At 37.0% G+C, this 13,968-nt stretch overlaps 1 protein-coding gene across 1 annotated transcript in view; it reads left to right on the top strand.

Annotated features, from left to right (window-relative positions):
- The window catches only part of AKT3 (AKT serine/threonine kinase 3), a gene marked incomplete at its 3' end in the record, with an annotated part of 150,693 nt that overhangs the window by 98,284 nt on the left and 38,441 nt on the right, over window positions 1-13,968 (top strand). Inside the window, exons 6-8 of the mRNA XM_082306169.1 lie at window positions 4,408-4,539; window positions 8,649-8,714; window positions 10,362-10,430. Of these exons, the coding sequence (XP_082162295.1) occupies window positions 4,408-4,539; window positions 8,649-8,714; window positions 10,362-10,430 (267 nt within the window). The remainder of the gene's footprint in view (window positions 1-4,407; window positions 4,540-8,648; window positions 8,715-10,361; window positions 10,431-13,968) is intronic.

The raw sequence follows: 13,968 nt of genomic DNA on the forward strand, positions 1-13,968 counted from the left end.
GAAAGGTGAAATGAAAAATGGTGATATTCAACACCTAATAATAGAGCAGGATGGAGTTTTTGTAGCCAGTGAAGAGCATACTGATGACTGCAAGGGTGTTTTGTTTTGTTTTTTTCCAAAACTCAAAATCCCACTGCAGATTTCTGACTGTTGGAAGACTTTAGCAAAAGGTTCTCAGAAGTTTTTGGAATCAAAAATATTAAGTGACCATAATGACAGGGAGTTGTCACTCTCTCTGTGTTAATTGAAATTGGGAAAAAACACATTTTTTTAGAACTGTTTCTGTTTTGTAGAACAGCTTCTGTTTAAGCTTTTGTAGTTGTTAATATAATCAGAACCATTTCAGTTATAATGACTTAATGCATTTTTATTGCTTTTTTTTGGTATTGGATTTCTTTTCATTTCAGGGATTTTTTGCACAATGTGTCCTACAAGCTTGTTTTGTCACCTGATTTTACATCTAAGCCCAGTGAATTTTGCTTGTGCATGCACCAGATGGTATACATATGAGTAGAAGAGCATAATCAGATTAAGAAACAAGACAGAGAGGAGTGGGCCTGTTCTTCTCTAAAAAGGTAGCAAAAGGTTTACAAAGAAAACAGTCTTTAGGATATGGAACTTGATTTGAACAGACACGACAGCAACACCCCTGGCCAGATTAGCTGGAAGAACCAAAAGCACTTTTTTTGGTTTTTTTTTTTCACTTTTTTTGAATGTTATCAATATGCCACTTAAGTTTTACAGTAATAGCATCACTAAAATTCGGAGCACTAGAAATTCCTAGCAAAATGCTTTTATTTCTTGCTGTACTATTCTTTGTAAGTAGAGTTTATTCCTGATGAAATCAGCTGAAAACTCCAAGTGGTATAATCTTTGTGCAAATCAGGAATTTTAAAAAATTAGTTCCTTGGTAGGAATTTTCAGCACCTGTAGTAGGGTGCATTCTTTTGAACAGATCATCCATAGGGGAGTAAATAGGCTTTACAGAAGGCTGAACGTCATATGGTTCTTTGATTAGGGCAGTTTCCTGTAGCTTCATTGCTTTTCCTTTGTTTACAGATTTGTTTTGCAGGGTGCAGGATGAATAAAGAATAGATTTTTCAGAAGAAACCAAAAAGTAATGTAATGAGGAAAAAGATTCAATCCTCAGAGTTTGGTAGGAATGAAAAAGGTGGGAAAATCATCAAGGAGAAAGAATCCAATCTTAGGGGAGCCTCCAAACTTGCTTACCAACATCCCTCAGGTTTAGGAAGTATTTCCATTTTTCCACCAGTTTTCAGTACACCCTTAGCTATGGCATCTGTGTTTTTATCTCCCAAGGTCTTGTGTTCTTTGGCAGACTTTTTGAGTTACCCTGCACTGCGTATCATCTCTAAGCCTTCTGCTGAGCTTCTAAAGAATGAGAGCATCAGGAGACTTTATTCTTAGAACTAGCACTACCGCCATAACCTGCTGTTAAGCCACGGCTCAAAATCTTGCAAACCTATTACCTTCCTCTTATAAATATACATATATTTTTTTTAACTTGTTTTCACTGAGCTTGCAGCTAGATTCATGACTGCTTTGATGAACATTATGTAAGCAAATTTTGGGCAAATGAGTCTTTCGATTTAACTGGCTTGCTGCCCTTAGCATCAAACCCATGTCTGTGATCAGTCGAGCCAAGATCCTCCTTCTGTGTGCGGGCAAAGGGCTGCTTTTCTGAGCTGATTTTACTCAGACTCTGATGGTCCCTCTCTAAGTCCAGCCTCTCAAAGAAGATCAGAAGTATGGGAAGAAGTTACCCCTCTGAGGCTGCTTATGATCCCATAAATTTTTAACTGTTAGAAGTGATAAGTTGTTACGATTACTAAGTCAGTATTCTTTATCAATAAAGCTGTTGGCCTTTCTTTGTCAGGGAACGTGATAGCTTATGACTGAAGATATGGAGGATTCTGCCCTGAATTACTCTCTTCTGCCTGAATTGTGTTTTTAATGCATTTTGGATTTTTCATGTGTTGTCAATTTTCACTGCTTTAGCACAAAAGCAGTTGGTTTTGGTTGATGGTTATCATAGAACTATCGAAGTAGATAACCTGACTTTCCAAAGTACTGACTGTGATATTTGAGATGTCTTACCTTTAGTTGATTAAGTGCTAGTAGCCACATAGTGTTTGGATCACAACTTTACATACTACATCATGCATCACTAGTTGTAACACGTTATACTAGTTTTTGGAAAAGTTGATCATTTAAGGATTTGTCTGTGGCCATAAACTTTAACTTTACACTCACTTGTGTGGATTTGCTTTAGGTAAAAGGTATACTGAGCCTTTGAAATCTCTGTTACTCATATTTCTTACTGGGATAAATGCAGTTTTGTTCTTCCTGATGTGAGGCAGGTTTGGCAGCAAAACAAGATCTGTCAGTGCAAAATGTTTAAGTATGTTTACGTGTGAGCAAAGAATGGAATTTACCAAGGTTAGTTTGCTTAGAAGCTACCAATCAACCATGACATAGGAAAAAGATGTAATTCCTGCTAATATAGCTAGAAAATTGATACATTAAAAGCATCTTCTCTTTAATAAATCTTTGAAATATCCAGCTATCCAGGTGTTACCTTAAGTAGTCTGTTGGAGACCTTTTGCAGCTTTTAAGTTGCAGGTTGAACACTTGAAAGCTAAGGAATTACAGCATTAAAGTGTTTGATGGAAATTCAATTCTACCCCTTATGTGAGCAGATTTCAAACTGACTCTGAGTGAGCAATTGCATAAATTATTTTCACAGTTTGTCGACAGCAACTTCAGATTCACAGAAATAGTATCATGCACTTGAGCTTAAAGGAATAAGTAATTTCAGAAGGAAATTCTGCCCTTTATTCTTTCTAACAAGAGAGAATATATTTTACTGTGACTATTTGTGATTGCACATTGGGGATATGCCCAATAGCTCTACACTTTGAATGTGTGTGAGATATGTAGGCACTGTCAGAGGTGTTTCTGGTAGGGACAAGGAACATACTAATTCCATTGTGGAAGACACAAGTAGAAGTGTATCTGGAACACCAGTATTCAAGAAAACTGCCTGAGGCTGCAAGTAGTGATAGAAAGAGACACTAGGAAGGTGAAAGATAAGGCACAATCTTTCCTTTTCCTCACACATAACAGGATTAAATATATTTAACTTAGCAAAACTGAGACTCAGAGTATAGTTACTCTTTATAAATGTTTTGAGGTGTATTATTCACAAAGGAAGGAAGGTTATTGATACTGCAGGACAGTACTATAACAAGAATAGGTGAGTGTGTTGTCTTTCAGAGCTTTTAACTGCTTTCCTCAAGGTTCCTGGGTGCCTTAACGGTCTGTGTGTGGTTACGTGGTGCTGCAACCAAGTCAGGAACACAGCATGCTGAAAGATGTGCTGTGGAAACACACAGTGGAAGCCAATGATTGGCCCTGAGTTGGCCAAAGAAACCCTGCTGTCAATCCAAGGTGACCCTGTGCCGTCGCTGCATTCTCAGTATTGTGCTGTTTTTTCTACATCCTCATCTTTTCATCTAATGCATAGACCATAGGGTTGATGCTTCTGAACTGGCTGTGAAATGAACTTGCAGAACTAAGATGATGATTGACTTAAGCTTTGTGCTCATGAAAGTGGCTAAACTGCTTTGGGATTTGAGATTGTCTGGTCATATTCTTGCGGTGTGTGACACTCCAGTTGAGCTGATAAACCTACTGGACTCAAACTGCCTGTTAGTGGAACCAGCTCTTGGATGTACTACGTTTAACCTGCAAAACTAGGGTGATACTAGATGCTTGAATGGTCACTATAATGGAGTCACATGAAAGAGGAAAACTTGCCACCTCTTCCTTTTCAGAGCCAGATTGATTAATGTGAAAACCATGTAACTGTAATCTGTATTCAAATTTTTAAAAGTCCACCTCTGATGCAAAGACTGTTGTAGAGTCTTACTGGTATAATATTGCAGTGAGGATCATGTATGTTTCAAAAAAGCCATCAGTGCAGTGGTTGGTGTTACACAAAACCTACTGATATGCCATGTGCTTGTGTCCCTGGTAATAAATGAGTTGATGAGCTTTCTTAGATGTGGAGCATTCATGAAATACTGGTATAGGCTAAGACTTTGTTCTGTGTGTACTTCGTAAAAATAAGTATGTGTGTGTGTGTAGTATACTGTGCAGTACTTGACTTTAGAGAACTATAATAATAGTATCGAACAATATATCCTAGTGGTTTAAGGATACAGTTAACTATTACGAACTTAATTGTAGAAGTGCACCTATTTTTGTAAACTGTTCTTATTATATTGGTAACAGCATTTGGTTATGTGCGGACACACTTGTGTGCATATTGGAACTGGATAGCTAGCATAAGTCTTGCTAATCCTTGTTCTTTGCTCCTTATAGACAATGAATGATTTTGACTATTTAAAACTACTGGGCAAAGGCACGTTTGGCAAAGTTATCCTGGTCCGAGAGAAGGCTAGTGGGAAATACTATGCTATGAAGATTTTGAAAAAAGAAGTCATTATTGCAAAGGTAAGAAAAGTTATAGTTTTAATATTGGGTAATTTTTTTTGAATGGAATAATCAATATCTAATACATGAGGTGTATTTGATTTTTGATGGTAACTGAGTTTGATAGAGATATGTGTGTATCTTCAGAAAACAAGATTACAAAAAAAAGTATGTGTACCCATTTTGCATGCCTTTTTCCAGTGTCTTATAATCTAGAGTGTGCTAAAGCATTGAGAGAGTTCACTGGGTAGGAAGATAGTGCAATCCAAGTTTAAAACAAGAAAAAGTGCATTGTAGGGTATGTTACATATTTCAAAATTTTTCTAGGCCAGCTGCAGGTTTATTCAGATAAATGCAATTAATTTAATGGGCCTGTGCTCTGTTTCTGCTGTTAGATAAGATGGCTGTGCATGGGACTAACAATTTTATTTTTTCAGTTTTTGAGGAACAAGAGAAGTCTGAAGCTGATGTCTGAAGAAGTGGTTTAAACTAGCATTGTCCAGTCACTGAAACTTGATTAGTTTAGTGTTACTATCTCTTATGCTTGGTCATAATTTTACTAAGTTTAAAGATGAAAATAATCTACTCTGAGCTTTGTTTCTAGCAGTTCTAAAGTTTTGAATCCCACTTGCACAGAACAAGTTGAGAGCAGGAAACCTACATGCTCTTATCACCATGAGACGCAATTAAAAGTAATCCCAATTATTAAGTAAGGAGGTTTTTGAGGGATGTGGATCTGACTGAGAATTTTGAATGCTTGAGGCTAACAATACCAGTATTTGTAAAAACTGAATGTGGATTGGAACTATTGTGGTTTACATATATTTTTATTTTAAAATATCCTTCAGATTTTTCTAATTTTCCTATTGGCCTATGAAAACAGGGCTTACGGAGTTTTGCAGTCTATGTTCATTTGTCACTCACTTTCTACTAACTTTTGAATGTTCTGATCAGTTTTGCTTAAGTTTGATAGAGGCGTAGAAACCTCAAAACCAATTATATTTCCTTGAGTTTCATTAAAACAGCCCTGGTGCAGGGGAAGAGACTTAAATTTATGTCTTCAGCAGAGAAGAGACTGACCTGTGAGTTCTGCATGCCCTTAGCAGCTGTCTTACGTGCACTGGCAGGCTGGTCGGCATGTATACAATTTGGACTCACAGCAACAGAGTACCCTTTTCTTCTTCATAATCAGGAGATACAGAAAGAAAAGAGGGTACCGCTGCTGTGTTCTGATTCTGCATGGGAAGGAGCATCTCAGTGGCCCTCCTTGTAAGACTTTATAAATGGCAGCAATCTCCGCGAGTTGCCCTGTGGGTCTCAGAGTCTATCTGTTTGCTGCATGCTGTGGCCCAGTCTCCAGCCTGACATCCTCCCCCGGTGCTCTACTCACCCGTGGCACCCAGGGGGTCCTCAGGGTAGTCTTATGTCTGACTGCTATGAGCTCCTGTTTTGCTGCTGCTCGGTTCTACCCTTCCAGCCTTCAGAGCATCTCAGCTTGTTTCTTTCTATCAATAAAATAAAAACCACGTTTTTGAATTTTAGGGTTTTTTCCTTTTACTTTGCTGGCTGCTACAATATCACTGAATTTTTAGAAAGGTTAAAACTGATTCTTGCATAACTTTGTCTCTCTCTGTTGAGCGAAAATTCTTGTTCATAGAAGTATGTATAAAGCCAGAGAAATTTTGAAGAGATCAGGGGTGCAACTGTTCATTGATCTGTTTACCTGAAAACAGAAAGGTAGCTCAGTGATAGATTGGGCAGAACCTGGCACTCCCTGAAGCAGACCAGGATCTGTTTTTCTGCCTATTTGTAGACTAACAAGAAGATTCAGTGTGTGAGGAATGCCTTTCATCCTGTGATGAACATGGGAGCACCTCGGTCTTTTAAATTTGACTTCCTCAGAACTGGAATTTTGTTTTGAAGGGAGTCCTTCTAAGTTTTCCATAATATTGTTGCATATTGATAAGAAACTGATGAAAAAATAAAAAACAGACTATGCTTAGATCTTCACAAGTGAAATGATGATGTTTTTTTCCCTATAGTCACCAAATACCAGTTTTTCCACTCCATCCCAAACTAAAACCAAAAGCAGACTTGAGTCTGAGCTTAGCTGTCTCGCCCCGTCAGTGTGTGAGTATGCCATAGGGATTTATCAATAACATTTAACTATGAAGATCAGTGCTAAGGATATGGTCACTAGGTAGAATAGATCTGCAGTCCCAACTCAGCCTGTAATGTGATATAATATGCACTATAGAAGGTCATACCTGTAATAGTTAGCATAATACGAAGCTGAAAAGTGATGCCTTGACAGCTGGATCTAGAAGGCTGTATAGCATCTGCCCAGTTCAGACTAAATCTGTTGATCCTAAATTTTCATGACAGATTAATATTACACTTACCAGGGAATTGCTACCAGTATTACAAACTTCTGAGGCAATGCCAGAAAAACTGGCCATTGCCAGCTTTTTATACCCCATATGTGGTGAACCACTGAGGTTTATAAATAAATAAATAAATAAAACTTTACACTTGCTTTTCTTCTTGGAGTGTTTTTTGTTTTTCCCCCAGTATGTGGCTGTAATGTATACGTGTTGCACTGCTATTCAGCTGAATGGCATCATAATTTATTACGCCTAACTCTGTTGTTGTTGTTTAACTTCCTATTTTGACAATTTTTAAAGTCTAATTTAAAACTCCTGACATCTGTGTTTACTTTCGAGCTTAATAATACCTTATCTTCAGTACATAGTCTGATAAGTGTGTGCAGTACAATAATGTTATATTGGTATTATTTGTAGCAATAATAAAGTATACTCTGACTAAATATATTTACTTCTGCAGGATTATGGTTGAAGTTTGAGTTGCACTAAGTTAGTCTTCAATTCTCTATAATACTCAGGGCAGCTTAGTGCTACAGAAAATGGCTAAACCAGCCCAATGGCTTTCAGGCTGTTTAGATCCAGCCCCTGGCAGCCTGGGAAGGGGGGATTCCCAGCACGTACTTACTACTGGTAGAACTGCATAAGATGGCTGTGTATGCATAATATGAACCTACTTTCTCCCTAGTCCTTAAGAGCTGCTCGCCTTTGCAGTGCAGGGCGAGCCCTCTTCCCGCCATTCTCTCCCCCTCGTCCCTGCCTGGCCCCTGCTCCCTGCAAACCTGGTGGCGTGAGGGGCCATAGCCCTGCCCCTGGGGCCTCGCCATCACCCCTCCGGCCTCCTCCTCGCCCCCGGTGTGCCCCCTGCCCCGCAGCCACACAGAGGGACGAGTGCGGGTGAGCTGCCCGGGGCATAGCCACCCGCGGGGGCCGGGTTAGCGTCTCTCTCTCCCTTCGGCACAGGGCTCTTTTTAATCGTCCGCGTTCAGGCTCATGGACAGGAGAGTGTCGCTGTCTCTCTCCAAATTGCCCCTTTCTCAAAATCTGGCTGGAGACGGGGGTAGTGTGGACATCTCCCGCCTCCCCTGGACGAGGCCTGTGTCCTCGGTGAAGGAGGTCGGGCCTGGTCTGAGGAGCAGCGCTCGCCTGGCTGGTTAGGACAGCCCAGGGGGTTTTGTATGGCTACATTGTTTTAAAGAAAAACAAAACAAACACCAAACCAAGCGAATGTTTAAAAAACAAAAAAACTAGCTTTACTTAACATTAGGTGAGATTAGACTAGGTTTTATAGTTGCCTGTCAATTACTACCCGTGCACGTTTCTTGCAAATTGATTCAATCTCTCTGTAGATATGTTGTTCAGATGATTCATACCAGAACTGCAAAGTTGTGATGACTATATTTTTAAACTATCAAATCCAATATTATAATTTCTTCCTTCCCTGCATTGGATATAAAGTAAAAGACTTCATTTTAAAGCAAGAAAATAAGAAAAAGGAAAAAAAAATACATTAAATTGTATTTTGCCAAACTTATATTTACATTATTTACATTATTTACATTTATATCGACATATATTTACATTTATTTATATGAATTATTTTTCATGTTTCTTTCAGGTTTGTTCGTTTTCCAAAACTGCACTGTAGCTTTCTCTTTTTGGAAGTGTTGACCTTTTCCTCATAATTAATTAAATAACAATTTAATTTAAATAACAACAGACCTACTTCTTCTACTCTTTATTTCTCAGGATGAAGTGGCTCATACACTTACAGAAAGCAGAGTATTGAAAAACACCAGACACCCTTTTTTAACAGTAAGTATTAGGAATTAGTTTTAAGTACATTAGCACGTAATTTTCAACATGATGGGTATGCCATTATGAACATAATTTCCAAACAAATTTTGTAGTCTTTCTCCTGATGATCTGTAAACAAGCAGTAGCTATCTCTGCTTATGATATCCGTTATCAGAATATGTATTTAAGAGTTCAGAAATAAAGTTTCTAATAATTTTGTAAAGCTTAACTGCACTGAAAACAAATTGAATTGTAGAATATAACTGTTGTGCAATTTTTGTGGTTTTCATATAGGAACACTTTTTTAATAAAAGTTATTGATTTCACAGTTTCAAGTAAGTAATTTTTACCAAGAAAACTGAATTAAGAATTCAATAAAATGATAAAAATAACTATTTGTTCAACATAAGTAGCCCATCTAGCAACAAAACTCAAACCTCACTACTTCCATCTTTTTTGTCTTCATATAGTTAATATTTAATAGCAGGAAAATATTGAAAAGAAGATGAAAATTTTGAGATTCATGACAAATTATGATTAATAGTTTTAATTTTACAACTGACTTTCTTCTGTAGAAGTAATTCTGATCCTCTCCTTTGAGAATATATTAGAAAATCTTTTCATTGATTTCAAAAGATAATTAACATGTTGTATTTTAAGATAGGGAAAAATTATTTTCTTTTTTGTATTAAAATATCAAAGTATAACATAAAAGTGTCCTATTTAGAAAATCATAAAGTAACCCTTTAGAAAGCAGAGGATTGTATTTACATTGCTTGGCCAAAATATTCTTGGAAATTCAGTCAAGAGAAATGAGGTCCCCCAAAGTTTCTTAGAGTGTAAAGGTAAGCAGGAGTAGGCATAATTCCAATCAAATCACGGAACAGTGTCACTGCAGTTGTATCTTTATATCTTTCTGATATTATTAAACAAATATTTTAAGGAGACATACAGTATTTAAGTCACGTGAGTCTCCTTATGTTTTTGTTACGTATAGTTCTGCATTTTGTTTCTTTTAGGCCAAGCCTTCATCTGTAGATTTTCTTTTTGTATTATTTTTCCAAACAAAATCAAATCAACATTGATAAGTCAAAAATTTTAATTAAGATAATAACGTTTGTTACAATTTTAAAATGATACGTAAATAAATATATTCATTTGGCACTCACTGTTTTTAACATCGCATAGTATGTGAAACTAGAGTCTCCTTGCCTTGGAAATGAAAGCAGGCTGGAGGTTAAGATCACTTTTAAGGTTTTATTTGGGAGAAATTAAAAAGAATATGGTAATCTCTGTCTTCATGGGCATTGTGGAAGCGGACATCATAAAATATGATGAGTGAGAATAGCTGGTACCATATATGGCAATAAGAAATGCAGTAGAAAATTGTGTATTTTAGTAACTATTTAGTATTTTGTTATAATAAGCCTGGTGTTTTCATATCAATGGCCATGTGGCAGAGATGAAGGAAGACACGATGGTTTTTGTGTCAATTCATCTCAAGCTCCAGATAGGAAGTTACACTTTTAATTAAATCTGAAAGTTCTCACCAAGTCAGAACTCTCTGCTTAAGAGGATAAAATTAAATTTTGTTACAGTTTAAGTGCAAGAAATTGGGTTAATACAAAATGATAATTGGTTTGGTTTTGCTGTTTTCTTTGCAAGTCCTTGAAATATTCCTTCCAGACAAAGGATCGTTTGTGTTTTGTGATGGAGTATGTTAACGGAGGAGAGGTAAGTTTAAAAAAGATGTTCTGCACTTGTAATGGTAATGCTGTTACTGGGTTATACTTTACAGGATGTATTTTTTCTTGCCTTTTTTGCTTTCTAATATCTTTAGAAGTGTTTTGGGTTTTTTTTTGAAACTTTTAGAATTGCTTTATTTTAAAAAAATGTAGACGTGTTTTATAACTATGCTGTCAAAAGTAGTTCCTATTCTTAAAACTTAGACTGTTGTATCTTGAAGGATAATTTCATGGTAGAGAAATAATTACAAATAGCTTGCTTATTGTTTTTTCTTCAAGCGTATTATAGCATGCTCTGGCATGAAACAGTCATAATCTAGTGCAAACATGCAAAAATAATGTTGACTAGTCTTGCTTTTGTCCTAATGTGAAATATACACTCTCTTCTTTGCTATAGCCATTGCAAATGCCTATGAGAAAAGAGTGGAGCATTCATATTTTTCATTACTTCTGTCCCCTGCTGTGTACTCTGGAAATTTCAACTTAAGTGCTAAACTTCTTACAGTGGCGTTAGCCTTTAAGCCCTTGCTGTCTCCCAGCTCTTTACTGAAGAACAGAATATCAAAAACTATACCTGTAAAATGGAATTAAAGAGAACTGCAATCTAAGAAGAGGGCTTTTATCTACTTTTTAGATGCTGTTTTCTATTCAGACTGTATCTCGTTACAGCATGAACTAGGGGCTTTTCCTTATTTTGCGTACTATATGCTGCATAGTAATGTTAAAGGACTAAGTGTTTCCACTAGCATTTTTATTAGAAAACTGTTTCTTCATTCAGGTATTGTTGCAGCACGATACCATGTTTTGCACTGTCCTTTTGCTGTGTTCTCCTACAATAAAACTGTCTTCAACTATAATCCTGATGCCTGAGCACCCCCAGAGCGCCTGTCTTGCATTCACTGCTCTGGCGATTTCTGGGCCCAGTCTGAGGCCCATTTACATCCTAACTTGTCCATGGCTGTCCTCTACCAGCCATGGCTAAACGTGGTGCTATAGGGTTCTCATATGGGAGGATTGCTTGTTTAACTTGATAGGTATAAACCCGGTTCTGGACATCACAGGCTACTTGAACTAGACAGAAAAATCTCCCTCAGCAGTAATGGGATAACAGCCTTCTCTTGGACACTCAGCTGGCTTATTTGACATTGAACTTATGTCACCAAGTCAGTGCTATCTACAATGCGTTTTAAAAGTGATGCCTTATCAACTAGCTAATTCTTCTTAGTTTTCTCTGTGTAAGACCTTATTGCACTTTGAAAGTATGTTTTTAACATCAGCCCATTGTTTAGATACTCATCTTTTTGAAAGATACCTTTCTGTCCTATTTGAACGCAGAGCAGAGCCCACAGAGAATGTTTTTGACTCCTTTCTTATGATTGAGAATACTCTGACACTGCGTTTTGATCAGGCTTGTATCTTGCGTTCCTCTGCACTGGGTGATGCACCTTTGTGGCAGCCGCTGCAAACATCTTGTGTCATGGGTTTCTTGGTGGCAGCCTGCTTTTGCTTATTGGGATTTGAATGATTGCAATGTACTTTGCCAAGGGTGGGTCGCTTTTTTTCAGGCATGACACTCTTGTTTGTCAGCGCTGCTCGTGTTCTTTGCTGATCGTTCCCTAATTCAGTGAAGCTAACTGTAAATTTTTGCCACAGTGGGAAATAATGGCCTTTCAGAGTAGGCAGTTTTCTTTGATGAAACTCTCGATTTGCTTATGTGCTTCTCTTTGACTAGAGATCTGGAATGCTAAGTTGAACAAACTGTCCTTTTTAATAGGAAAATCTTTAGTCTTACCAAATTTTCCTGTGAATTTCAGACTTTAGTCACTGTCTTCTAAGAAATACAAAAGACTTCATATTTGTAAAAATAGTCTTGTTATTAACTCAGAACTACTGAAAGTAAGCTGCACGAAGTTTAGCCAGCATTTTAGCCATTTGTAAGCATATCTCCTATATGGTACAGAGACTTTTTTCCTTTGCTGCTTCCCTCTACTGTTCTCTCTGTGTTCCAAGGAAGTTTCATTTCCTTACAATGGTTTCTCTGTTGAAGGTGCTGAAAACTCATCTCTTAATTATATCCTTCCAGTGGGAAATTGGCTGTAGCAGGACCACGTTGCTTTTCATTCTCTCCAGAGCTGTGCTACCTTCAGTGTGTTTCTGTTTAAAATTCCTTTAGATTAAAGATTTCTTTTGAGTTAAACAGTTGTGCCTGAGTCAATTGCTTGGGAATTTGCATGGATTATGTCTTTTAGGAGCTCGTTACCCAAACAGTCCTCCGAATGAAGGAGTTCTTGAAATTTGTATCCATATTCTTGACTCTCACCCAGATGAAAGCAAGAAAATGCCACAATTTAGGTTCTGCCCTACTACAGTAATAAAAAGTGTAGTCAGTACTAGGAGTCTTCAGTGCCTCTCCCTATGCTTAGGAAGGAAAGCAGTCAAGGAAGGGGCCACTGAATTTCATTCTGGAAGAGAAGAAAGTATGTTAAAATGATTCTAAACAAGAATCTCCTATACCTGTTAAAAATCGAGATCCATGTTGAATTTAATATCTTGCCAGAATAGTAGCAATTTATCTGTGCCTTGCCTTGCCTATGTAACTTCAAATTAGTTAGGCTCAGTTAATATGGGAACGCGTTATAATGAAAATGTAACTGCACGAGTTTTACTGGTCTATGTGTGTGCTTTCTTACAACATACAAAGTATTACTGTATCGAATTCTCTTTTGACTTCCTTTAAAAAAAAAAAAGCCTATTCTGTAACTAAGTATATTAAAGCAAAACATTAGAGGATTTTTTCCAAGCAAATTATTCTGACGGAAATATTGAATACATTTTCCTTATATTGACAACTTTTACAGTTAATTTTCTGCTGCTTAAGGAACTGACCTTGAAATCTTTGTTGTGGGATGAAAGCTTAACTTCTTCTTGTTTTAGTGTTGCTGTTGGACTCTGTGGATGAAACGTTTAGCAATGTTTGTTGATCATAAACTATGCTGCACTATAGAGCTAGAAGCTAACATTGTGATTACTTCTCAATATCTTTGTTATACTGAAGGAATTACATTAAAGTAGCATTAAGACATTGAGATTTGATTTTAGAAAAAAAAAATACTCATCTGGCTTAGTTGAGATGACCAAATTCCATTATCAAGACTTTGAAATGGCATATTTTATGAGTGTGTGGTAAAAAAGTATATGCAGTATTGCATGATAAACTATGTTCTTTACTTTGGTTCAAAATGTAGAATATTCATGTAAATATTTTTAAAGTAAAATTATCAGTACTTACAGCTGAACACAGGCCTACTTTAAAGAAAAGCAAACCCCTTCATTTTTGTGCATTTTTTGCTGTTCTTGTCCTGTCAACTTTTTGAAACCTGTATTCATGGTTTTCCTGCTAGTATTGATTTGCCCACTCTTCCTTTTGTAACTCATATAATTTTGAGTACCATGTGATTGCGGTACGTTAGTAGTACATTGCAGTGTTCCTTCAACTTCCAGGCTACACAGAATGGTATAAACTGTGG

This window comes from Platalea leucorodia (assembly GCF_965183815.1).
Source record: "Platalea leucorodia genome assembly, chromosome: 3".
Taxonomy (NCBI): Eukaryota; Metazoa; Chordata; class Aves; order Pelecaniformes; family Threskiornithidae; genus Platalea; species Platalea leucorodia.